This window comes from Balaenoptera physalus (genome assembly GCF_965194825.1).
Source record: "Balaenoptera physalus genome assembly, chromosome: 3".
Taxonomy (NCBI): Eukaryota; Metazoa; Chordata; class Mammalia; order Artiodactyla; family Balaenopteridae; genus Balaenoptera; species Balaenoptera physalus.
Genome location: NC_138890.1, coordinates 785,000 through 810,426, shown reverse-complemented (window position 1 = coordinate 810,426; position 25,427 = coordinate 785,000). Strand labels below are relative to the sequence as shown.

At 62.4% G+C, this 25,427-nt stretch overlaps 1 protein-coding gene across 1 annotated transcript; it reads right to left on the bottom strand.

Annotated features, from left to right (window-relative positions):
- Nucleotides 1-8,360: 8,360 nt before the first annotated feature.
- On the bottom strand, nt 8,361-23,515 carry EFNA2 (ephrin A2). The gene is made up of 4 exons (XM_082456775.1): nt 23,186-23,515; nt 12,572-12,885; nt 10,460-10,525; nt 8,361-9,797 (listed from the first exon to the last, which is right to left on the bottom strand). Exons 1-4 carry the CDS (start codon nt 23,326-23,328, stop codon nt 9,676-9,678), a joined length of 645 nt encoding a protein of 214 aa, XP_082312901.1. The 5' UTR covers nt 23,329-23,515; the 3' UTR covers nt 8,361-9,675.
- Nucleotides 23,516-25,427: the final 1,912 nt, after the last annotated feature.

Here is a 25,427-nt window from a genome sequence, read left to right as displayed (position 1 = left end):
GGCCACAGCTGAATGTGCGGCACTGGAGACGGCGTCCGGGACAGCGCGCGGGCGGGGCCGGTGGTGGACAAAGGCCGGCAGGCCGGGCCCGCGGGGGTGCGTTCCGCTCGTCAGCGTCGGTTCCACTTGAGTCCATCCTGGACAGGCCGGAATAATCCCTCCCGCGACCGCTGCTGGGCCGTGACGACTTGAAGGGGCCCCGCGGGCCTGACTGACGGCCAGGCCGGTGCGGGGGGGTGCCGGGAGCCCGCCAACAGCCCCCAGTGCTGGGAACAGCACCAAACCACCACTGATGACGACGTGGGGAAACTGAGTCACGGGAGGCGCACACGACCTCTCACATCACACAGCCTCACCAGGACCTCTCCGCCCCCACCAGCAACACAGCCTCACCTGTGACCTGGAGGAATTTGGGGGCCTGGGCCCCGCTGAGTCATGGGAACCACTCACCTCCTGTTCATTCCCCAGCACCTGGGCGGCAGGTACACACAGGTGGCTGGACTGGAGCCAGGCCAGGGTCCCAGGGGAGGCCCCCCTGGCTGCTGCCGAGGCCGGTAGACAAGGCTACCTGCCACGTGCCTCCGTCTCTCTGGCTCAGGCCTGGAAGGGTTTCTGCAGGAGGGGACAGATCCTGGGAGGAGGAAGGCCCAGGGGCAGAATAATTAGCAGACTCGTGGAGCGTGAGGGTAGGATGGGGTCTGCGGGAGAGTGGGGAGCAGGCTGGGGAAACTGAGCCCCAGGGGGAGGTGTCCATGGGGGTCAATGTTCCGCAAAGAATGCTGGGAGGGGGACGGGGACCAGTTGGGCTAAAAACCCTCACGGGGCTCCCTTGTCACCCTCAGAAGGAAAGATGAACTCCCTTTCTGCCAGCCTCCTGCCACACCACCCTCAGGCCTTCCTGGGCTCCGGCCTTTACTGCTTCCACCCGGAGTGCCCTCCGCATTGACCTCCTCCCCCTTTGGTCCCCAGAGCTGCTCCCCAGTGGGCATTTCTCTCCCACCAGACCCCTGGCTGCACGGGCCCCAGTCTCCCTCCCTCTTGTTCACTCTTTGGCCTCAGCACTGGGCTTGGCAAACAGTAGGTGCTCAATAAAGCCATTCTGAAACCACAAAGGAATAGGAGCCGCTTAAAAAGGCCTGGGTTCCAGGGACCCTGGACTCATAGCCCTGGAATCCGGCTCCTCCCCTGAGGGGCTCCCCGTGCTGGCCGGGGCCTGGGCTCCAGGCAGCTTGATCAGGACAAAGACCCCGCCTCTTGTCCCTGCTGTTTGACAGCCATCTAGGCCACCTCGCCCTCTGTGGGAAAACCCACCTCGGTGTGCAGGAGGGAACAGCAGCGGGCCGTGCTTGGGCCGGGTCCACTGGGGGTGCCCTGGGGCGCATGCCCTGGGAGGCCCCCTTCACTCGGGGTCTCTGAGTCTATCTGGGCCTCAGTTTCCCTCGCTGAAAATGGGTCCTGGCTTCTGCAGAGGAAGACCTCTCTCCCTCTGCCTGCCCCCACCCCCGCCCCCCTGGGGATGGCTCCCTTGCAACCCTCCAGGGGCCTCGCTCCGCTAATCCACCAGCCAGCCTGCGCCTCGGTTTCCCCTCCCGGGGCTGCCTAATCCCAGGATTGTCGGAGGCCGGTTTTACATACATTTAGAGGCTTTTCATAATAGATTTACTGGGCCCCAGAACGGCCCTCGCTGGGTGATTAGCTTCTCCTTAATTGAAAAGCCCCTTCCCACTCCCTCTGCCCCTTTGGGCCGAGCTCAGGCGGAGGGATGGGGCCAAGGAGTACCCACGGCTGTGTGGGCCCCACGGGGGCCTCCCCCGTGCTCAAATGGGGTCTCCCTGGTATCCACCTTGACGGGGGCTGCCAGTACTGCTGCCACCCCCGCCCAGGAGGGGCTGAGCCTGGATTCAAACCTGTTCTGTCCCAGCCCCACGTCCATTGCTGCCATGGCTTGCGGGGGGGTGGTCTCCCCAGTGAGGATGGGGGGGGGTCTCACTCAAACCTGGGCCTGTAGGACCAGGTTGTGGGCGCCCACCCTGGGGCTCAGAATTCAGGTCTTGGACCCAGATCTCACTCCCTGAGGTTCCCAGGATGCCCCCCCCCCCTGCCAGGTCCCCAGCAGGCTCCAGGGGCGCCAGAATGTTCGCCGATAGAATGAGGGACGGTCGAGGGGCAAGAGCCAGTGACGCATCCCCACCCCCCCCACCCCAGCCATCGCGGCCCGGTCCCCAGCTGGGCGACTTAATGCCGCCTGTCACGAGGCTGTGGGCCGGGTTATTTATCTGGTGTATATACGCATTGTAATGTAAAGATCTGCCAGCCAGCACGGCTGACTCCTGCGGTGCCCCCACTGCCCCCCTCATCCGAGAGAGGCTGTTCCCCACCACCTCCCCATACCCGGGCCTCCCCCAAGGAACGAACGCTGGAGAAGGAGGCCAGCACCTCCAGTGCTGTTGGTGAGCAAGAGCACTTGATTTGGAGTCCATGTACAGAACACACTCAGTAAGTCATTCAACAAATGTTCGCTGAGGGCTGGCTGACATTGTGCCAGATGCTGGGGCCATGGGGGGAGGGGAGAACCAAAGGTCCTGCCCTTAAGGGTCATCAAGAACCCCCAGGCAGAGTCCCCTCTGTGTGCCATTATAGCTCCATTTTCCAGACTAGCAAACTGAGGCTCTGAGAACAGCGGTGGTTCATCCGTGGTGGGTGGTGGGCCGCCTCCCTCCCCACCCACCTCGTGCTGACGGCAGGGTCCCAGCTGTAGGGCCTGGGGCTGGCCCGCCCCTCCTCTGGCCTCAGCACCTCATCTGTAGAATGGGTCTCAGCTGGGTCTCATCTGCTCGCAGAGAGGTCGACTGAGGCCCAGAAGGGAAAATGCCCCCTCCCTCGGGGGGTCCCAGCGGAGAGAGAGGCTGAGTGGAGGCTGGGACCCAGACCTTGCACCACACCACACAGCTGGGGAGACTGAGTCCCGCGGGAGGGGGCAGCTTAGCCAAAGCTCTCAAACCGGGCCTGTCCTCCCCACCCCAGACCGGAGCTCACACCCCCACTTTGTAAACGGGGAAACTGAGGCCCACAGCAGGCCCTCCAGGGTGAGATGAGCGCCGCTGGCTGGGGGGCCCATCTGGGCGGCGGGGGAAGGAAAGGAGGGAGGGGGGAGCGCAGTGGGCAGGGCCTCACGGGAGGGGTGGGGCCTTGTCCTGGGTACCTGGGGGCCAAGCAGGGATTTGAGCAGGGGAAGGAATGCGGGATCCAGGACCTCGGGCTCAGCGGCGTTGTGGGGGGTGGGGGTGGAGGGGGCAGACGTGCTGGGATGCACCGCCTGTCTCAGGGGCTAGGGCTTTTCGGGTGGAGGCACCCCCAGCCTCGGCCCCCACTACCCTTCCCCCGCCCGCCCGCCAGCCTGCGGGTCCCAGCGGCCGCAGGAAGCTTTTAAGCACTTAGAGCCGGAAACCGGTGTGAGAGAAGCAGCTGGTCCTCTGGCCCATCCCAGCCTGGCCCGAGGGCCCCCAGGGGCCCAGCACCACCTCTCGCCGCCCCTTCCTCCCCCCAGGAACCCCGCCGGGGCTGGGGCAACGCCCCTGAGGCCTGCCTCAGATTCCCAGGGAGGGATCAGTAATGGTGCAAACAAATCCTGGAAGCCGCGGAGGGGGGTGGCCCGGCGGGTGCGGGGATCGGGGGCGCCATAGACAATACCCCCCCTCACCTCCCTGCACTGGGAGGCCACACAGCCTGGTGTTTCCTGGAGGAGGGGCTTGCAGGGCCGCCCCCACCCTGGCTGCTGTCGGGGAACCCAGGCCTCCTCCATCGCCGGCTGCCCTAGGCCCAACTCAGATCCAACTCCTGATCCCACGGAGGCCTGGGGCTCACCCTGGATTCACCCCATTGACATATGGGGCCTGGTGAGGCCTCAGTTTCCCCCTCTGTGCAGGAGAGGGGGGTCTCCTCCGCCACTCTCTGCCCCCCCTTCCCCAGGGACTGCATTGTCCATTAGGGCCCATCGATCACCTCCGGGCCTCAACCTCCGTTTCCGGATCAGTGGGGTGGGTGAGGGGCTGTCAGGTGGGCGGCCCCAGAGGAAGGGGTCCCGCCCCCGACACCCCTGCCTCCACCCCAAGTTTCCTGGCTCCCATAAGTGAGCCGGTAAGCGTGGAGAGGATGCATGGGGTGGGCTCTCTTCTCCAGCAGAGAAGGCACAGAAGGGTCAGTGGCCTCCTGGACGCCTCCCTGAAGGGAAGCCAGGGTTCTCGGGCTCAGCAGTTCCCCACCCAGAGTCCTCTCCTCCTCCCTGGCCTCCAGTCCTGCCCCACAAGCCTCCCGCGGCCCCAGCTGCCCATCTCCTTTGCTCCTGCCCCCTCCCCACCCAGCCTCCATCAAGATCAGGCGAAGAAAGGCCTCAATCGCCCAGCAGTCCGTCTCTGTCCTGCACCTGCCCCGTGCCCAGCATTTGAGGCCCCTCCCTGTCCCAGGTCCACACCCAGCCCCAGTCCTAATCATCCTCACAAGTATTGTTCCAGTAAGGACCACCGCCAGCAGCTCCGGGGCGGGGGGGGGGGGGGGGATTGAAGGTGGGAGGGGCTCCTGGCTCCCCCCGCCCCCACCTGTCTCAGCCCCACCAGCCACACCAGCCCAGCTGCAGCCACTTAATTTCCGCCTTGTGTGTCATCTCATGTGATTTATGGCTCCTCAGGGGCTCCCGGGCTGTGAACTCGCTTTTTATTTGTCTGTCAGTGGCCGCCTGGCCACCTGCAACCTGGTCCACAGTCCCCATCACCGTGGCCTCCTCCCATGACCCATAAGCCCGCCAAATATGGGGCCCGGGGCCCACTGGGGCAGGCCCCACTGTCCTCGCCCTGATGCCACAGACAGAGGGAGGGCCCTGCACTGACTGCACACAGTAGGAGCTCACTGTTTGCTGGGGGGCGCTGGCATTGACATGGGAAACGTGGGGGGGTGGGGCGGCAGCACCCCAGGGAGGCAGAAGGTCCCCGAGGGAGCCGGTGGCAGGAGGGAGGAGCAGGTGGAGGCACCTAGACTGGGGACATGAGCCCCGGGCCCCTGGGATGGTGGCCTTCCCTCCGCGTGACATGACCCACTGCGTGACTGTGGTCAAGGGACTTGATCGGACCCCTGAAAGCCAGGGTGGTCCCCATCAGTCCAGAGGGCGAGGCGTGAGCCCCCTCGTCACGGTCACGGGGTGGGGAGGTGGTCGGGGACTCAGGGTGTGGCCTGGGGCTTCTCCTGAGACAGCGCCACAGATTAGAGGGGGACTCAGGGGCCCAGAGGGGAAGGGCTGTGGGGTGCCCTCCTGTGACTGTGGGCATTGATGCCCCCAAGCCAAGGCGGCCATGAATCTGAGGGGGCCCCGACCGGGAGGCCTGGCTCCACCCGAGAGCGACCGTCAGGATGTGGGGGAAACCTCAGGACTCCCCCTCCCCACCTCCCTGACCCCCCACCCTTGGGGATCCTCTGGGTACGCGCAGGACCCCTTTACCGATGGCCACCCTGGGGGTACCCCGCTGTGCCCAGTGCAGCCCCAGGAGTGAGGGGCCACTCTGCACCTTGGTGGTGGCCCCCGAGGCCGTGGCTGGTGACCAGTGATGGACAGCGTGGTTCCTGAGAGACCCAGGCCCCAAACGCAAGCATCCGTCGGTACAAGGGTGCGCACAGGTGGGCGCGGCCATGGGGTTCCTCCACACACGTGTGTGCACGCGTGTCTGTGCATGTGGCAGATGACAAGTCCCAGGGGAGACTCCTGACTGTGGGCCCGTCCCCCCCCCGCCCTCTGGGGACTCCCAGCCGGTGGGGAAGATGGACAAGTAAAGAATCAGAGATTTGTGTTGTATGAAAGGAGAGAAGGTTAGCACTCCACTCCCCTCGACCAGGATGGAAGAGGCCCTCGGGCCTGACAACACGCATACAGTTAAGGCATTGCCACCTACTTCGTGGCATCTAACCACTGTTTTTGATGTGTACTATAATGTTCATTGCAGCACTATTTACAATAGCCAGGACATGGAACCAACCTAAATGTCCATCGACAGATGAATGGATGAAGAAGATGTGCCATATATATACAATGGAATATTACTCAGCCATAAAAAGAAACGAAATTGAGTTATTTGTAGTGAGGTGGATGGACCTAGAGTCTGTCATACAGAGTGAAGTAAGTCAGAAAGAGAAAAACAAATACCGTATGCTAACACATATATATGGAATCTAAAAAAAAAAAAAAAAATGGTACTGATGAACCTAGTCGCAGGGCAGGAGTAAAGAGGTAGACATAGAGAATGGACTTGAGGACATGGGGTGGGAGGGGGAAGCTGGGGCGAAGTGAGAGAAGCATCGATGTATATACACTACCGAATGTAAAATACTTGGCTGGTGGGAAGCAGCCACATAGCACAGGGAGATCAGCTCGGTGCTTTGTGACTGCCTAGAGGGGTGGGATAGGGAGGGTGGGAGGGATGCTCAAGAGGGAGGGGATGTGGGGACATGTGTATGCACATGGCTGATTCGCTTTGTTGTACAACAGAAACTAACACAGTATTGTGAAGCAATTATACTCCAATAAAGATCTAATAAAAAAAAAAAGATACATGTGGTAAATTAGATGTAAATAATGCCTGGTAAATAAATACACATTATTGTTAAGAAAAAAGAAGAAAAGAATCAGAGATTTGGCAGCAGGGGGATGGGGTGAGAGCCACTTGGCCAGGGAGGTCTAGAGGGGACATGTACCCCTTATGAAGGGGCTGGGGGAGACAGTCAAGCAGTGGTCTGCAGAAAGGGCACACCGGAGAGGGGGAACAGCACGTGCAAAGGCCCCGAGGTGGGAATAGAGCTATTTTTATACTTACCCATCCAAGGTCACCTTTTTGTGTTAAAATTTTGTCTCAAAAGTCCTCAGAATAGCTAAAAGGAAACAACCCAAATGTCCACAAACTAGTGAATGGACAGAAAGTCATCCCTCCACACACTGGAACATCACTCAGCCATGAAAAGGACAGAAGCCCTGACACTCGCTACAACGTGGAGAGACCGTGAGAACACGATGCTCAGTGAGAGAAGCCAGACGCAGAAGGACACACAGTGGGTGATTCCATTGATGGGAAACGTCCAGAACAGGCAGATCCGCAGGGACAGAGAGTGGGTTCCTGGTTGTCAGGGGCTGGGGAGGGGGATGGGGCTTCCTTTTGGGGTGATAGAATGTTCTGGAATTAGATAGTGGTGATGGTTGCACAACCCTGTGAATGGATAAAAATTGTGGAATCGTACTTTAAACGGATGGATTGTGTGGTATGTGAACTATATCTCAATAACTTTTTTTTAAATAACAAAGTCAAAGTTAGCTGCTACGATTCTGCCCCACGACCCCTGCATTTAATCCTTGCCCTCCAGTTTCCTCTGTCCCCGTGGCCGAGTTGGGGTGTTCGAGCGAGGGGTCTCACGGGGGTGGACATAGGGGGGCCTCCTCCCTCTCTGAGCCTCGGGGTCCTCTCCACAGAGTGGGGGGGATCCCTCGGCTCTCCCTCCGTGGTGCTAGGCAGTGGCCACCCTCCGTCCCACTGCTGCTGGGCAGGGCAGGCGGGGCGCACACAGGGGTCTTTGTGCCGCTTCCTGGACTCATTAAGAGGCAGCCCCCGTCGCTGGACCCAGCACGGCCGAATTAATTAGCTGAGAGCCTTCCCTCTTGGCTAATTGTGCCCAGGACGCCGCAGTCCCTGCGGGTGACACTGAGGCAAGGAGCAGCCCCGAGTCCCCAGTCTCTCCGCCCTGTTCTGTGCCTCTCCGGGGCCAGGCTGGGGTGAAGGCCCCGGGGACCCCAGAAGCCTCTGACACATGTCTTTCGGAAAGCCAGGAGGGAATTCGAGATGACAAACCCCCACCCTTGCCTGGAGCAGTTGGAGAAACTGAGTCACCCCTCCGCAGAGCTTGGCGACCAAGATGGCACCGAATTTGGTTGGATCCTAAAAGACCTGTCATAGAACCCAAGGACCGCCCCCAAGTGAGGACAAGGGTACAGGAGGCCTTGACTGGCCCTGGGGTCCAGGGATTCCCACCTGCTCAGGTGCATCGAGTGACAGACACTTAACAAGCCCCTGCTGTGTATTCAAAGCCAGCTCTGTCTCTTCCCTCCATCCTCCCAGCTGCCCCAGGGGAGAGGGGCTTGTTCCCCTCTCCTAGGGGTGGTATGAAGGGCACAGCACCCCATAAGATGCTCAGTTCGGGGCCGGGCACCCAAACGATACACAAAACCAAAGGATCACAACCGGCCCCAGGGTCTCCAGACATTCCTTAAAGACACCCCTCCCCAGCAGGTTCCAGACCCGACCTGCGGCCCCAACACAGACACACAGCCTGGATGCTTACGCTCATTTTATTATAAAAAAATACAGAATCCAAAGTTGACTGTGACGGGGTTGGGGGGGCGCCCGTCGCCAGCTCCAGGCGTGGCAATGCCGCCCGCCCACGACCCCTACAAAAGCCCCCCACTGGCGTGCCCGAGCCATCTCCCGGCGGCCGCGCACCATATATATTTATATATAATATATATAAAACACAGATCAGGAAAGGCGGGTAGAAATATGAAATCTGTATAAATGCACTGTTTACTTCATTAGAGTGTTTTTGGGAGGGGGTTTCTCTTTTTTGGTGGTGATGTTCCCCTCCCCCCCATTTTGTTTTGTCCTGTTTTCCCTTTTCTTACAAACATTATTAGTCATACAGTAGAGGGAAGGGGGTCTGACAGACAAAGGAGCTTATTGTGAAGTGCGGCTTCTACGCTAAAAAGTCTACCCCAACCCCCCCATCAAAATAAAAGCCCCCCCCCATGAAGGGGTGAGAGAAAAAGAAACATTCCAGTCCATCCTCAGGAATACAGTAAAAATAAATCACAGTATATACTTGCTGGCTCTATTTACAGAAATATAACGTCTTCTCGGCCTCAGGGGCAACTGTGTGAGGCTGGGCAGACAGGTGGGGCCTACATCATCTCTAAGACATTGTGATGCTATGATTTCGAGGGGGCCGGGGCTCCATGGTGGCCGCTGGTGAAACCCCGTGGTTTTCTGCTCTAGGAGACAATCACCAGGAGGGAGGAGGGTAGAGCTGGCAGGACAGGGGTCTGAGGGCCCCGGACCAGAATCGGGGGGACTCACCACCCGCCCCTTCTGCCTCAGGCCAGCCTGTCCCGTGGCACCTGGGGTTCCACTCCATGGTTGCCTCCACCCAGGACCCAACAAATGGAGTGACCAGGCCAGGGGTGCCCCAATCCCCCTCCCCTCAAGGGGGCCAGGGACCCCTGCCCTGTCTGTCTGTCCATTCTGTTTCCTTCCCAAAGTCACAGGCGACAGCAAGGAATAAATTAAATTAAAAACTCAAGTCTTTCTGATGCAACCATGAAAAATACACTTAAAAAACAAAAACAAAAACCAACATCACCAAGAGATCCCAGGGTTCAGCAGGTCCCCCGGACAAGACAGCATGGCCAGGAGCTGAGCAGACACCCGGCCCCTCTGGCACAGGGTTGGGGGACCTCGGCTGCCCTCACCCCCCTTCAGCCCTGGGGCGGGTGGACGGCCCCCTGCCCGGCGAAGCAGCACCAGTCGTGGGAGAAGCGGAGTCTCTATTTGGTCTCGGAGGCGGGCCATCAGGGCAGGGCCAACGTCCCATTGGGGACTAGGAGCCCAGGAGGGTCCACAGCACGGGGACGGTGCTGAGGAAGAGCTGGCAGCTGCGCAGGCCGCTGCATGAGTTATTGCTGGTGAAGATGGGCTCGGGGGCCTCATACAGGCTCTCGTCTGTGTAGACAGGGAGACAGGGGGGTCAGTGGCAGGCCTCCCACCCCCCACCCTGCTTCCTAGACCTCACCACGACCTGACATTGTTAAACATCTCCATTACGGGACTTCCCTGGCGGTCCAGTGGTTAAGACTCTGCGCTCCCAATGCAGGGGGCACGGGTTCCACCCTTGGTCAGAGAGCTAAGATCCCATATGCACTGCGCAGCCAAAAAAAAAAAAAAAAATCTCCATTTCGCTGCTCCTCCAAGGGCACAGAGATTTCTGTCCACCTCGGCTGAGGCTGTGCCTCCAATGCAGAGCATGGCAATCAGCAGGCGCCGGGTGAAGTGGCGAGGCTGCAGGATCCCCCTTCCCCATGTTTCAGGAGCTCAGAACACAGACCCGTTGGTCCATCTCAGAGAACTTCTGTGATACCCGCTCACTGGGTGAAGGGGGCTTCAGCCTCAATGAAGCCCAGCCATGGACTTCAACCCTCATTCTTGAAGGTCTGAAATGGCCCCATTTGCAGATGGAAAAACAGAGGCTCAGGCAGGGCCTGTCCCAGCCATCGCTGAGGTTGTGGGACTCCCCAGGCTATGCCATGACCGCCTCCTAACTCCGCTGACGACTCACTGGGTTCTGTGAGTTGAGGAGCCTACATGAACCCCCACCGATAACTTACTGGTCGGTCGCACGTAAACCTTCAGCCGCAGGCAGGGTCGGTCCACAGCATTGGGGGGCGTGGCAGCTGGAAGAAAGGGGTTGGGGGTTAGTAGGGCAGGAGGCTCTTGGTGCCTGAGACCTCTTGAGGCTGTATCCCCTTCCCTATGCCGGTAACCCAACCCTGACCCCAGGTTGGGGAATCCACCCATAAAACTCCTCATCATACATCAAAGCCCCAGACACAATGCCCATGATTTCCCAGAAGTCCTCTTGCACTCTCCCCCTACCTCTCAGTTTGCTGAATCCTAACCCCAGAGACGGGGGTCAGGTGAGGTGTCTATGTCACCCCAGGGCTCCATCTCACCCCAGGGCATCACAGGGCAAAGTTCAAAGGTGATGAATAAAAATAGGTGTGTTTCCAATCAGCAAAAAAAGGGAATTCCCTGGCGGTCCAGTGGTTAGCTTTCACTGCCAGGGGCACGGCTTCCATCCTTGGTCGGGGAACTAAGATCCCGCATGCCGTGCAGCACGGCCAAAAACAAAACAAAACAAAAATCAAACAGCAAAAAAAAAAAAACAGTGTAACCAAATGATTGACCAGGGATCAAATCCCTGCTCTCAGGGTGCCTGTCGGCAAGTCACCCCCTATCTGGACCTCATCTGGCCCATGGGAGGTGCTTTGGAAATCATTCTTTCCATCTGGGTGACGCCGGGAACCCAGTTACCCCTGGGAAGGAGGCAGCTTCCGGCCTCACCTGGAGAGTGACCCACACCGCCGAGTCATGTGCAGGCCGAAGGGCATTGGGTCCTCACACCTAAAATTCCACCACAGGGCTCCCAGCTTCTTGGCCCACTTGGCGGGCGGGGTCCAGAGCATCAGCCATGAGTCAGGAGGGAGGAGCTCGGGGACCAGGACAGGGGCAGGGAGGGAGGCCTGAGGCCCTGCGGGGGTGGGGCTCACACCCGTGAACAGGCACGGGCACCCACACGGCTGCGGCTGGGCCTGCCCCCGCCTGTGCTCTCGGCCGGTCCTCTCTGTGGCCGTCACCTCTGCCCGCCCCCCAGAAGCCCCTCGTGCTGGGAGATGAAGATAAAAAGCACGTAATAAAAGTAACATTCATCACAGAGATAGGACGAATAATTACAATAATTATCTTTATGAAACTCCCGTCTCGGAAAAAAAAATGTAATTTTTCTTATATTATGGAGACTTAATTTAAGCACCTTCTTCCCCTCCCCCACCCCCTTCTTCCCTGAATTAAAAAGAAAAATTCCAAATAGAGCAGAGAAAGGAGGAAATGGGAGCCTTGTAGAGTTTAATTTGACTCAGCAGGAACCGGGGTGGCGAGGCGCTGGTTCCCTCTCCGAAGCCCCGGGGGCAGAACCCCCCTCCCACCTGCTCCCCATCAGCCCCCAGGACGCTGAGAAACGGGACTCCACAATCCGTTGAAGTCTCACCACCTCGGGAGAGGCATGAGTCCGATGCCAAGGTGGGCTCCTTGATACCCCCTCTCGGCAGGGGCGATGCCTGGACCCCAGTATTCCTGGTTTAGGTTCTCAGACTACAGTCTGCCAAGGCCCCACTGAACGGGAACTTGAACCCAGGCCCGACTCTGCCGCCTCCCCAGACCCTGCCCTTGGCACTTGATGGGAAGGAAAAAGGGGCCCCTTGGGAACCCCTGATGCCCAGGACAGGTGGGGGCAGCCTACCCGGCCCCCCCGCAAGGCTCACAGAGGGGCACGCATGCCCAGTGTCCCAAGGCTGCCATCAGCTGACAGGGAAAAGTCCCACGCTCCTCGGGGAATCTGGGCGCGGGTGGGCCGCTGGGAGGTGGGGGGTGGGCCCGGGAGACCCCTGCCGGGTCCAGGGTTGGTCGCCCTCACCCCCTCCCTCAAGATTTCGCAGGCCTCAGTTTCCCGCCTCAGTGCAATGGGGGGACGGCACCCCCGGTCTCAGTGTGGGACAGGCTGACCACATGGTCCCAGTCCAGAGGCCCAGAGGCTTATCCAGAGGCCGAGGTCACAGGGGGGCTTGCGGGGAGGATGGCGAGGCCACCGGAGCACCCGCCCGGAGACGGAGGCCAGCGCGGAGGAGGGGCCCCCCCCGCGCCCCTGGCCCGCCCCCACTCACAGATGTAGTAGTATTCATGGCCCGGGCGGAACTCGAAGCCCAGCGAGAAGGGCGTGAAGAGCTGGAACTTCTCCGAGAACTTGAGCGGCCCCCCGGGCGCCGCGGGCCGGTTACACTCCCAGCGCTTGAAGCCGCGCTGCCGGTGGTCGCAGGAGGCGTGGCCCTCGCCGTTGACCATGTACAGCACGTAGTGCTCCATGCGCTCGGCCGGCGGCAGTGGCGCCCCGTAGTGCGGGCAGTAGATGTCCAGGTAGTCGTTGATGCTCACCTCCACCGTGTAGCCGCCGCCGTCGTCCGCCGCGCCCGCGTGGAACCTGGGGGCGGGGCCGGCGGTCAGCGCGGGGGGAGGGGCGGGGCCCGAGATGGGGATGACGGATCAGTGCAAGGGAGAAGGGGAGGGTCAGGGATGGGGTAAATGGAGAGGGGTCAGCGGTCAGCGCGTGGGAGGGGACGGGGTAGGGGACAGGAAGCACGAAGGCGGGTGGAGACGGGTCAGTGCAGGTAGAAAGGGGTAGGTCAGAGATGGGGAAGGGGGAGGGGTTAGGGGACCGATGGGCGGGCACCCTACCCACAGACAGGTGCCAGGGTCCGAGCCCACGGCCCCCTGCCTGGCACAACCCTGCCCCACCAAGGCCACAGCAGGCTCCTTGACACTGGGACTAGCGCTGAGCCCACGAGGTGGGCGCTGGGGAAGAGGGGCTGCCGCCAGGCATTCTAGATAACCACGTGCAAACGAGCAGGCGCCACGTGACTCGGAGCCCCCCAGTCTCTCCACCCCCTGCAGAATCCACATCTGGGCCCCTCAGCCGCAACAGGCCTGGCACAAGATATCCCCCACCCCACCAGGAAGTCCCTCTCCAAAAACCTTACTGCTTGACTTCGATGCCCCCTCCTCCAGGCAGCCCCCCACGCCATCCCCAGATGCAGCCTCCTCAGCTTTCCTTTTGCAGATTTGCCTGCCAAGAAGGCCGAGGGCAAGACTATACTTTCAGGGATCATTTCTATAGTTCGTTACTAGAGAGGTTTCAATATTACTCAGCCATAAAAAAAAATGAAATTGAGTTATTTGTAGTGAGGTGGATGGACCGAGAGTCTGTCATACAGAGTGAAATAAGTCAGAAAGAGAAAAATAAATACCGTATGCTAACACATACATATGGAATCTAAAAAAAAATAAAATGGTTCTGAAGAACCTAGGGCCAGGACAGGAATAAAAACGCGGACATAGAGAATGGACTTGAGGACACGAGGAGGGGGAAGGGTAAGCTGGGACAAAGTGAGAGAGTGGCATGGACTTATATACACTACCAAATGTAAAATAGATAGCTAGTGGGAAGAGGCCGCATAGCACAGGGAGATCAGCTGGGTGCTTTGTGACCACCTAGAGGGGTGGGATAGGGAGGGTGGGAGGGAGACGCAAGAGGGAGGGGATATGGGGATATATGTATACGTATAGCTGATTCACTTTGTTATACAGCAGAAACTAACACAACATTGTAAAGCAATTATACTCCAATAAAGATGTTAAAAAAAAAAAAAAAGAAGGCCGAGGGCAGTGTGGGACACAGGCCAAGTGTTCCCAGCCTCTCTGGGGCAAGCTCTGCCCCTCCCCTAGCCTCAGTTTCCCCAGAGGGGGCGGGGTTTGGCATAAAGGATGCTCAGGCCCTCCCTCACTCAGTCCAACTCAGGGGTGCCCTGGGTTCAAGCCCCCCAGCCCCACCCCTTCCATCCTGTGTGACATCCTTCCTTCTTCCTCCAGAGCCTCCAAAATCTGGCAGCTACCCCTCAACTTCCTGGTCACCCCACCAGCTTCCCCACCCCTGACACCTCCACCCCCAAGCCCTGCCTCCCAGCCTTTGCTCTGGAGGTCTCCCCACACTGTCATGCAGCCTGCACCCCTTTCTCTGGGGGGGGGGGCTCCTGACCCAGGCTCATCTGTCAAGGATGGAGGTCAGCTGAGCGAGGGACCAGCAGCTCCCCTTCCATCACCGCCTCGGGCTACAGCGCCAGGAGCCCCTATACCTCCTGGACGCGGTGCCCCGGGCCCATCATGTAAACGTGGCCTGGACCGAGGGGGGACAAGGGGGCCTCCTGAGAGGGGCTTATTAGCACATAAAAGGCCTGAGCATCAGAGGGTTGGGGGGCGGGCTCCCCCAGCCTCCTCCACTCTCTGTATCGGCTGGGAAACTGAGGCCCAGTGCGGGTCAGAGGCAGGGAGGGCTGCTAGGATCCCAGCCACGCCGCTGCCTCCGTGCCCGCCGTGCCAGCCGCCCCGGCCCATGGGAGGGAGCAAGGTGGCCCCCGTGCCGGGTGCGCTAATCCCCACAGCTGGCACCTGAGGGGGCAGCTGGATTATCAGATGGCATCGGCTGGCCCCCCCCCCGCCCATGAGACTGAGCCAGGTGGGGGCGAGGGCTCCTGGGAACCCAGAGCTGGAATGACGGAGACAGGGGACCAGCTCACGGTGCCTCAGTCTCCCCCTCCGTCAGCAGGGATCCAGCGTGATGATTCACATCTGGGGCTGAGGTCAAGGCTCGCAGAATTTCAGGTTGGGGAGCGGGGGAGTGGATTCACCTCCAGCCCCTTCCCTGCTCCACTGGGTTCATCCAGGGACAGGGAGGCCACCCCCTCTCGCAGAGGTGGGAAGGCGTTTGCAGAATAAATGTGTCTGGCCTCGGGGGTCAGTTGGGGGCCGAGGAACCTCAAATGTGGGTCAGTCACAGGTTGGAACCCAGCTGGGTCTCAGCTCCTCTTCTCAAAGCCTCAGTTTCCAACTCTGTGCCGTGGGGATGGTCCTCAAGGCTGATGGGAGAACTCCAGCTCTGTACACAGCAGGCACTGCATAGATGCATGCGGGGCGGCCCTGGGTCGGGCTGGGACCCTGCCCGTCCCTCAGGCAGCTCCACGCCTGGCCAGGCACGGGCGTCTCATTGACCGGCCGCGTCCTCCGGCCCCTTGGGCACGATCGATGCAGAAGCTGCTCCAGGCTTTTTGAAAAGTCATTTTCGCTCCTTCCCGGCCCCACTGAAAGCCCCATTGATCAGCCGATCGATGGCAGCTGTGGCCCAGCAGCCGCCCAGGGACCCAGCCTCACCCAGGTGGGCCCTGCAGGGGAGGCTGTGACGGGGAACCACAGGCAGTGGGGGGAGTCCTGGTCCTGGCCTCCGGCCCTCAGTGTTCCCTCTTGCCCTGGCACGATGCCGAGGGATGTATACTCAACCTGAAAGAGAACGTGACTCCACGCACGGTCTTTCTGGAGAGAATGGACTCCAGAAGGTGGCCTCCCCTTTCCTCCTGCCTGTCCCATCAGGCTTGCCTCCCTCCCCCTGTGACACCTGCACCGTCAGGTCCCCCCAGCTCACTTTCTGAAGAACATCAGAGACCGAAGCTGCTTTGCTGCCTCAGAGGCTGGACACCTGGGCCCCACTAGGGCGGCCAGACTCCTGGCCTCCCAAAATCCAGGGCTCACTTTTCTGAGTGTGTATCAGACCCCGTGACCCACTGTCTCAAAGCCCTCCATTGGCTCCCCCAACACAGAACAAAATCCACAGTCCTCCCAGGCCCACGAGGCCACATGTGGCCCCCGTCCATCCCCAACCTCATCGCCCTCTGGCTCCCCCAGCTCACTCCCCTCCAGGCACACCAGCCTCCGGGCTGCTCCTGGTCCCACCCCAGGGCCTTTTTTTTTTTGGCTGCGTTGGGTCTTCGTTGCTGCACGCGGGCTTTCTCTAGTTGCAGCGAGGGGGGGCTACTCTTTGTTGCTGTGCGCAGGCTTCTCTTCTCTTGTTGCAGTTGCAGAGCACGGGCTCTAGTCGCGCGTGGGCTTCAGTAGTTGTGGTGCCTGGGCTCAGTAGTTATGGCTCGTGGGCTCTAGAGCGCAGGCTCAGTAGTTGCGGAGCACTGGCTTAGCTGCTCCACAGCATGTGGGATCTTCCCGGACCAGGGCTCGAACCCGGGCCCCCTGCATTGGCAGGCGGATTCCTAATCACTGTGCCACCAGGGAAGCCCCCACCCCAGGGCCTTTGCACATGCTGTTCCCTCTGCCTGGCACGTTTTTCCCTACTTTTTCCCTACTTTTTTTTTTCATCTCGTTTGGACATCATCGTATTTATACCTTTAAGCAGCCCATTGTCTGCCTTCCTTGGATCCTGGGGGTTGGCCTCCTTCTCTGCCCTTTTCCCTGTAGCCCGCACAGGCCCTGTATACAGTGGTGCTCAATACATGTTTGCTAATAAAACAAAGGCCAAAGACTCGAGGTCTTTGAGGTGCTAGAGTCATGGGGAGCAGAAAGCTGCCCCCCAGGTGGGGGAGTGAGGACCCCAGACAGGCGGGTCCCCAGGAGACGCCTACACCCACACACACACCTGAGCTCTGGCCGCCTAAATGGACCATTTTTCTCCCTTCCCTGCTCTAAAATAGTGACGGCCTTGCTGCGTTGGCATTCCTGTTCCAAGTTGGCGCCTCGCCCCTGCTCAGGGTGACGCTTATGCAGGGGAGCAGGCCCCCACCCCAAACGGAGCCTGGTGAGAGCAAGACAAAGCCCTCATTTCCTCCGTTAGTGCCGAAGCCTGATATGCAAATGCTCCGCGGGAGCTGCGGATAGAGATCGAAATTCTCACTAAGGGGTTAATGACTGACTTGGGATGGTTCCCAGACAGAGGGCTCCCGAGGCTTTCAGACCTCCCCGCCCCCGCCCCGCCACACCTTCACCCCCAGCTGCTCACCCTGCCGGCCTCCTGCCAACGTCCACCCTGCAGGCAGCACCCCCAAAGCCCAGGTGACCCTTACCCGCCACCAACTCACCCACCACCCCTTCCCCAGCAACACGCAGCCCGCAGCTAATCAGCTCCAATTGGGCGACTGTCAAGTCATTAGATGCTAATAGCAAAGCCACTAATTAGGAGTCTCACCCAAAATGGGGGTGGGGTGCTGTACCACCTTCCCAGACTAGAAACTGAGGCACGGGCAAGGCGGGCAGTGGAGTCTGTCCCCCTCACTCCCTGTGGCTCTGCCTCTGTCTCCCTGGTCTGAGTCCATGCACAGCTCCTACTAAAGGCACTCAGACATGCCAACAAAGATCCCAGCAAACAGCACGCCCAGGCCGGCCTGAGTGGGCAAAACAGCCCCGAGGCCCAGGGTGGGCCGAGCTCGCCCATCCCCACCTGCCACCCCCAGCAAGACCCCTGAGACCTGTGTCCTCCCCCAGCTTTTCTAGGGGCCAAGAAGACATGTCCCCCATCTTCCTCCTGCTGGTGGGAAGTGGGGAGGACCTCCCAGAAAATTAGGGCCCCAAGGTGGTGCAGGATCAGCTGAGAAAGGACGATTATGGCCTTGTGTGTGGATGGGTAAACTGAGGCACGGGCCCCAGAGCTGAAGCAAGAGGTAAAAAAATGGGGCTGGGTGGGCAGGAAAGGTAGGGGGAGGGCCTCAGGGCCACCCCACCCCTCAGGCCTTGGTCTGAGGCAGGAGGAGGCCCAGGTGCACGGTCCACGGGGCACACCTGCCTCGGTCACCGCGCCCTCCTCTGCCCCCCGGTGTGCATGGCGTCCCTGATGCTCCTCGGCCGGCCGCAGACGTGGCTGCCTCTTGGAGGGGGTCACCCCACTGGACTCGACTTCCTCATGGCCACCGAGGAGCCACTTTCTCTGGGTCCATGAAACAGGGGCTTAAGGGGGAGCCCGACCCATGGGGTGGGCAGATTAGGGGGTGCATGGCTGGGTTGGGGCGGGCGAGGGGCAACATGGCCCGGGTGGTGGAACGAGCCCCTCGAAGCCAGGGTCCCTGCGTGGGAGGGGGTGTGGGGACAGGCCCCCCCAACCCAGGGCCGGCCGGTGCAGAGCTCGGACTCTGGCTTCTGTGCTCCCAGCCTTCCGCTGCGCGTCCGCCATGGGGCAGCCACAAAGGCGGCTCTGCCCTCTCCCCGCAGGGCCCACCAGGTGGGGGATGCAGCCAAGCCCCCTCTGGACCCGTTTCCAAAGAGACAATTTCCCCAAAGCAGCACCTGGCGGAGGGGGGCAAGGCTGGCCGAGTGCCGGGTCCTGAGGAGGAGGAAAGGGGAAGGGGGGTGTCCCAGAGATAACCTGCTGCGAGGCGGGACCCCCCCCCCAGCAGGCCCGGCTCGGAAGCTGCAGAACCAGTCATCGGCCCTGCAAGAAGCCTGTCTTCCAGACCCCCGTTCACGCACCTGCCGTCCCGAGGAAAACCACCTTTGCACCCATGACCTCGAGGGACCCGTGAACCTCACGGGACGTCTGCTGGGGGGTCCCGAGGTCAGAGACGGCCGCCCCTTCCCCGGCCCAGCTCCCAGGCAGGCTGGAGGCGCCCCCCGCACCGCCCTGTGTCCTGAGCTGGTCCCTAGCCTCGCTTCCTTCCTCTGCAAACTGAGCAGCCTGGGCAGGGGAGAGGTCCACTGCGGGGAGGGACCAAGGCTGGGGACAGGAAGCCTGTGGACCCCAGCTTCAGCGCCCAGGCCCCCGGCAGGGTGGGGGTATCTGAGAAACACCCCGCAGCCCCGGCACTGCGGTTCCCCCCCTAACGTCACGACTGCTGCAGATGTGAGGGCCTGGTCCCCAAGGCTCCCCCGCTTGCCCACAGGAGCTGCATCGGTTTCCTCTCCCCCTCGGGGGCCTCTGATTCCCTGGGGTCACGCCCATGCCTCGCCCGTCCACGCTGCGCCCTGCTGCCATCTGCAGAGTGACAAAACCCACCGGCTCACTTCCTGGAGGAGGCGCGGGGGCTCCGAGCAGCCAAGCTGCCCACCCGAGGGCACAGCCGGGCATCCCAGATCCCCGAGTCCGAGCCCCGGCCCCCCACGGCCCCCCAGACCCATGGATCCTCACTCTCCAAGCCACCCCCCACCCCACCCTGCAAGCCGGGTGGTCGAGCCTCTTCCAAAGGAAACAAAAAAGCCTCATGCGGCAAAATATGGCATCGCCCCCTTCAAAGCTGGTTCCCCGGAGGCCTGGACGAGGCTGGCAGGGACCGGGGTGCCCGACATCCCCCCCATGGAGAAGATGCTGCCCCAGTCGCCATCTTCCCACCCGGTCGTTTGAGAGGGGAACGTGGCTGCTGCCCACACCCGAGGGTGATCAGAGCCTCCACCCGGGTCCGCACCGCTGGGTCCACCCGGGCTACAGGCCCCCGACCAGGTGGGGGGCCCCGGGGACGGCGGGAGTCCTGCCGGTGCCAGCTCTGAACCTCGATGGCCCCTCTGCACCGAGGGTGGCACGGTGCCCATGGGACCTGGCCACGTCCCCCCAGCAGGAACCCACTGGGCTGGAGGAGGGGGCGGAGGAGGAGCGGCCGGGCGGGCAGGGAGGGCAAGCTGTGCCCCCTCTGGTGTGGAGTGTCTGCCCCCTCACCGGAGGCCCCGGGACGGCCAGAGCCAGGCCGCACACGCAGATACTCTAAAGACATGCATGCATCCCACATACAGATGCACCTGCTCCCCAGGTGCCAATCTGCACACACAGATATACACACGCATCTCAGACACCACGTACATTCCACACCCAGACACACTGCTGCAAACATGCATGCACCCCGCACACGTGTGTACTCCAGGCACACTCACGTGGGCGCATGCAAACGTCCAGGGCCAGGGTCACCGTGCACACGTAGGCACACGAGCATCTGTGTGGCGGGGTGACGCATGTGCTCCACACACACAGTTCTGCACCTCCCAGGGCCCCAGGACCCCCGAACATCATGGGCGAGAACACGCAGCTACACGCAGTGACACGTGCAGACACACCCTGCAGCTCAAAGAGACTCCTGGGTGCCCCCGGGTCCCCCATGTACACAGATGCACCCGCAGCCCCACGCTCGGCCTGTGAGCAGTCGACCAGGACCCCCGGCCCGGTCCCACCAGGGCCACGGACAGGTCCAGAGACGCCCGGCAGCCAGCCCGGGAGTGCCTGGCCCAGGCAGGGGCCGGCCGGAGAGACGGCTGGACAGCCGGCTGGTCGGGGTGCCGGGGCCAGGTGGCTGGACTGGGCTCCACCCTTTGGCTGCGGCGGAGGTGGGTGCAGGGCTCCCTGGCAACGTCCGCCAGCCTCACGTGCGCAGGAAATACACGGCACAGCAGGAGAATGCAACTGGGGAGACATAGCCACATACGCATTACCTCGGCGCGGGTACCAGGCCCGGCCGGGCGAGGGTGGCCGGCCTCACTGAGCCCACCTGAGCGCACTCATCCCCTCCCACCCCTGCTCCTCCGCTGGCTGCCCGACAGCCCCCCACCCGAGCCTGCCCAGCCCTGGCTCCGTCCCCGTCCCCACGGTGCCTTTTGTGTGCACCCCTGTCTCCGGCACGGCCCCTGTCCCCGGCACGGCCCCTGTCTCCAGCACAGCCCCCCCGTCCCTGCGTTCCCCATCTCCTCCTCCTGCCGCCGCCACCAATCTCTCTGTTTCGACCCCATCCTTGTCTCTCCCCGCACAGGCCCGTCTCTGCCCACAGGACTGCCTCCTGCGTGGGGCCTGCTCAATGACTCCACACCTCTCCCCGCACCCCCGGACCCTGGCAGCTGCCCCCGGGACTGGGCGCCCTCAGGAAATCTCCATTCCGGGTGCCCTCGGACGCCGAGGCCGGACAGCACCCCTCCTCCCGTGACTGGCACACACCCTGTCACCGGACGCAGATTCCAGTCCAGACACCCCTGGACACGAAACCTCCTGAGGGGCCCCCGGGCCTCCAAGGCCCCCTTTGGAAGAGCCCCTGAACCTCAGCGATGGATGGAGCCCCAATTCTGGACCCAACCGGGCTTCTTGGGCAAGGGGCTCCCCAGGGCCCCAGACCCCATCGCAAGAGGTTGGGGAGGTCACCTCCCACCCAGGATGCCCCAGGCAGAGAAGGGGGAGGAGAGGTAGGAGAGGAAGGCCCTGACTGCCAGGGTCTGCGCTGGACAGCAAGGCCGTCCCCTCGGGCGGCTGGTCGGAGCAGGGCTATCAGGTCAGCAACAGGAGGCGGCCGAGCGGCCGGCCGGAGACGGCCCCAGGGGCTGCCTCCTTCCCGGCCGAGATCCTGCCTGCGGCCCGGTGGCAGGTGGGGCAGCAGGCGGCCCCAACGACCCCCTTCTGTCCCCGTTCGAGGCTCCTCGCGTGTCTGGCGTTTGCTAGAACAAAGGACAGGCCATGCCGGGACGGAGATTCCAGAGCTGAAACCAAAAACTTGGGCCGGGGAAGTGCTGCCCGCTGGGCTCCCTGCTCGGCCGCAAGGAAGAGCCTTAATCAAACCCACATGTGACCAGCGGGGCGGGCCGTGCAGGGGACCAGCTCCATGGTGGCCCGGCCAACCCTCCTAGGCCCGGGGTCTCTGCCCTCGGCCCCGGGGCCCAACCCCACAGCCAGGCAATGGAGGGGGGTGTCTGGGCGTGCTCCCTGCCTCCACCCAGGACCCTGACTGCCCTGGTCCCAGGCCTGCCTCAAAGATGGCCCTTTATGCAACTTTCCAGCGGAGGATGGAGAACGGTGGGGGACAGTGAGGGGACGGCGGGCTGCGGAAGGCGGTGCGGCTGGTGCTTGAAAACCGAGAGAAAGTGACTGGTAGCAGAGGGTCAGGGGGCGGGGAGGCCAGCGCCTCTACCCCCACGTGCAGCCCGGCTGGCCTCGATACAACGGTGACCGTGACCGTGGGGCTGACCGGGAGCAGCAGGACCCCGAAGCCCCATGTCCCACGGATCCCCAGCCCGCTCCAGCCTCCCAGACCCTGGATGGCCCGAAGTGTCTGCTGCTGTCCAGGATGTGGTCAGTCACCAGCAAACTTTTCTCACTCGACAAACAAGGGCTTCTGCTGCCCCCCAGATGGCACTCAGCGCCTGACACCGAGGAGGACTGCAGGCAGGCGGGCGGGGCAACTCGGCCGGGCGTGGCAGGCTGGGCACAAGGCCACCTGGGTCCCTGCCCCAGCTCTGCTCCCCTGGCCGTGACCTTGAGCCAGCCGCTCGGCCCCTCTGTGCCTCAGTTTCCCCACCAGCGCCAGGACAGGAGAGGACGCCACCTGGTCAGGACTCTCGGGACAGACCACCAGCCCCCTTGGTGCCTCAGTCTCTCTGTCCCTGCAAAGCAGGGGCCAGGGACCCCCTGCAGCGAATGTGGACGCCGGCCCGTAGGGAGGGACATTCTAACTTCCCCAAGTTCATCTGGGGACCCGCCGGCAGAACGCACCCCTGGACTCCTCCCCCGAGGGGTCACGGTCCCCCACCTCCGGGCGCGGCTCAGTGACAAGGTTCCCGGGAATCCCCACCAACTCTAAAGCCAGCGGGGGTCCCTGGAGAAGCCAGAAGATGGGGTGCCCCAAGTCCGGGGAGGGAACTCAGGGCCGCACTGCATCTGAGGGTGCCAGAGGGGATCCCCAAACTCCAGGGCCGGCGGCGCGCCGGGGCATGCAGGGCGCCCAAATCTGCAGGCGGCGGGGCGCCCTGGGGGTAGATGCACACGGAGCGTGAGTCCCCCAAACTCTGGGGGCCGGAACTCCCTGGGGGCGCCCGTGGGAAGCGGGCGCCCCCACTCCGGGGGCAGCGCGCAGGGCCGCTCCAAGACCGGGGCGGGAGACCAGGCTGGGATGGGGGCGTCCGGAGTCTCCCGGCGCCCGGTCCCCGCCCGCGGCCACGCTCACCTGGGGTTGCTGCGGTTCCAGTAGACGGCGTAGCGGTCCGAGTTGGCGCGGGCGGCGTCCTCGGCGCGCGCGAAGGGCGGCGGCGGCGGCAGCGGCAGCAGCAGCAGCAGCAGCGGCAGCAGCGGGCGCTGCGCGGGCGCCATGGCCCCGGTCCGGCCGCCGCGCTCGCCTGGCCGCCGCCTGCCAGCCGTCTCCGCCTCCTCCGCCGCCGCCGAGCGGGCGGGCGCGGGGCGGGCGGGAGGAGGGAGCGCCGGCGCTTGGAGATCCCCGGCCGCCCCCGCCTGAGCGCGCGCGACCTCGGGCGCCGGAGAAGTCAGGCGGCGGCGGGCGGGGCGCCGGGGCGCCGGCCCGGCCGCTCGGACTCTGAGAGCACGGGCCGTCGCCGCCGCACCGCCGGGGAGGGGCCGGGACTCCGGCCTTTGTCCCGCCCGAGCGCCGGGAGGGCCGCGGGCGCCCCCTCCTGCCGTGCCCCAGCCGCGCGGGGGCTGGGCGGGGGGCTCCAGCCCCCGCCGCGCCCCTACCTCTCCACCCCCCGCCCCGCCCCGCCCCGCCCCGACTTTCCGGGACGCGTCCCTCCCGTCGGGCTGCCTGCACCCCCGGGGTCCTGCCCCCCCCAGCTCCCCGGCCACCCCAACTCTGAGGGGCCCTGCAACCGCCCCTGTCATCACGGGGACAGGCCGGGGTCGCTGAGTTGCTCTCAGTCACCTCCATTCAAGCCACCAAGCGGGTCTCCAGAGCCTGGCCCGGCGCCAGAAGCAGAAGACACAGAGATTGCTCACCCCCATCTCCCCTCCCTCATTCAAACCCAGACCCCGAAATCCTAAACCAGGCCCAGCCAATGCCGTACCACCCTGTCCAGCCTGGTGAAGAGTTTTACAGTCAGGCTGACCAAAGTCCAAAGCCAGTGTCCACTGCTGCCACCCAGGGGGACCCCAGGGCAGTCACTTCTCCTCTCTGAGTCTGTTTGTTCATCTAGGAAACAAAATAGGAATCCTGACCTCAGCCCCTAAGGGTGCCAAGCATAGTAGGTGCCCAATACTCCCAGCAACCCGGAGTTGGGTCCAGGCCAACAGCGGGTGGGAGCACGGGGAGTCTGACCGGTGTGGAAGATAGGAAGGGCGTCAGGCGGAGGGTGCAGCTTCAGCAAGGGGCTAGAGTGCCTGATGGGTTCAGGGCACTCAGTGACCACTCCCGGAGGAAGGGGGCAAATTGCTGACTGTGGAACCGGGAGACTATCCTTCATTTCTGTCCTTATTCATGTCATAGTCTCCCTCACCAGGCTCTGAGTTTGTGGAGGTACGCTGTCACCAAGTGCTGGCAGGAAAGTGCCAGAGATGCCCAGCCAGATTCCACCTCTCTGGCTTTGTTTCACTCTCCCAGGCCTGCTGCAGGGTCTGGGAGCCAAGAGCAGGAAGGTCCCCATGTGAGGGATTATCGAAACTCCTCGCAAGAACCTTGAGAGGCCAGAGACCAGCAAACTAAGCTTTGCCCCAGCCAGGCGGGGATGGTAAATGCACCCGCCCCAGCTACACATTTCCGATATGCTGTGGCCATGTTCCACATGTGCCCTGAGCTTCCTGCCCTCCTCCCGGCACTTACCCCTCTTTGCTTGGGCTGCACCGTGCCTGGGAGGCCTTCCCCTCTCTTCCTGTAAAATTCTGGTTCCTCCTTCAAGGCCTGTCGTCCTCCCTGTACTTCAGCTACCCCCCACACCCCGCCCACAAGGTTCTCTGTTCTCCGCCCTCCAGGGAACTCTGCCCATCTGTTTGGGGTGTTCTGGCTTCTGGGTCTTGTCCATTGACTGCAGGTGCCCAAGTTTGAAGTCCCAGGGCTGGCTGAGGTGGCTCCACAGAGGAGGGTGGGAACCTGCCCCCAGGTGGTGGGTGGGGCAGGCCCGGGAGGCCGAGAGAGGACCAGAACTGGCCCAGGGTCACCTGGCAAGGCCCCAAACAGACCATCTGGACACCACTGGAGTGAGGGCCTGGGGCTCCAGCCACACAGGCCAGGCTCGGCCCGGGCTGGCTGGTCTGGCTCTTTGGGAAGTGATGGGGCCACCACTCTGGAAGGCGTGGGGCCTGAGCCCAGGAAGAGGGGCTGCGAGCCCAGGGGTGCCAGGCCTGGCCGGCAAAGGGGTCCACCCAGAAGCTCTCTCTGCCCTGGGATGAGAGCACCCTGCCCGGCATGGGACTTCATGGGTGGGCGAGGGTCTCTTCTGTCACACCCAGCAGGGCTTGGGCCCGCA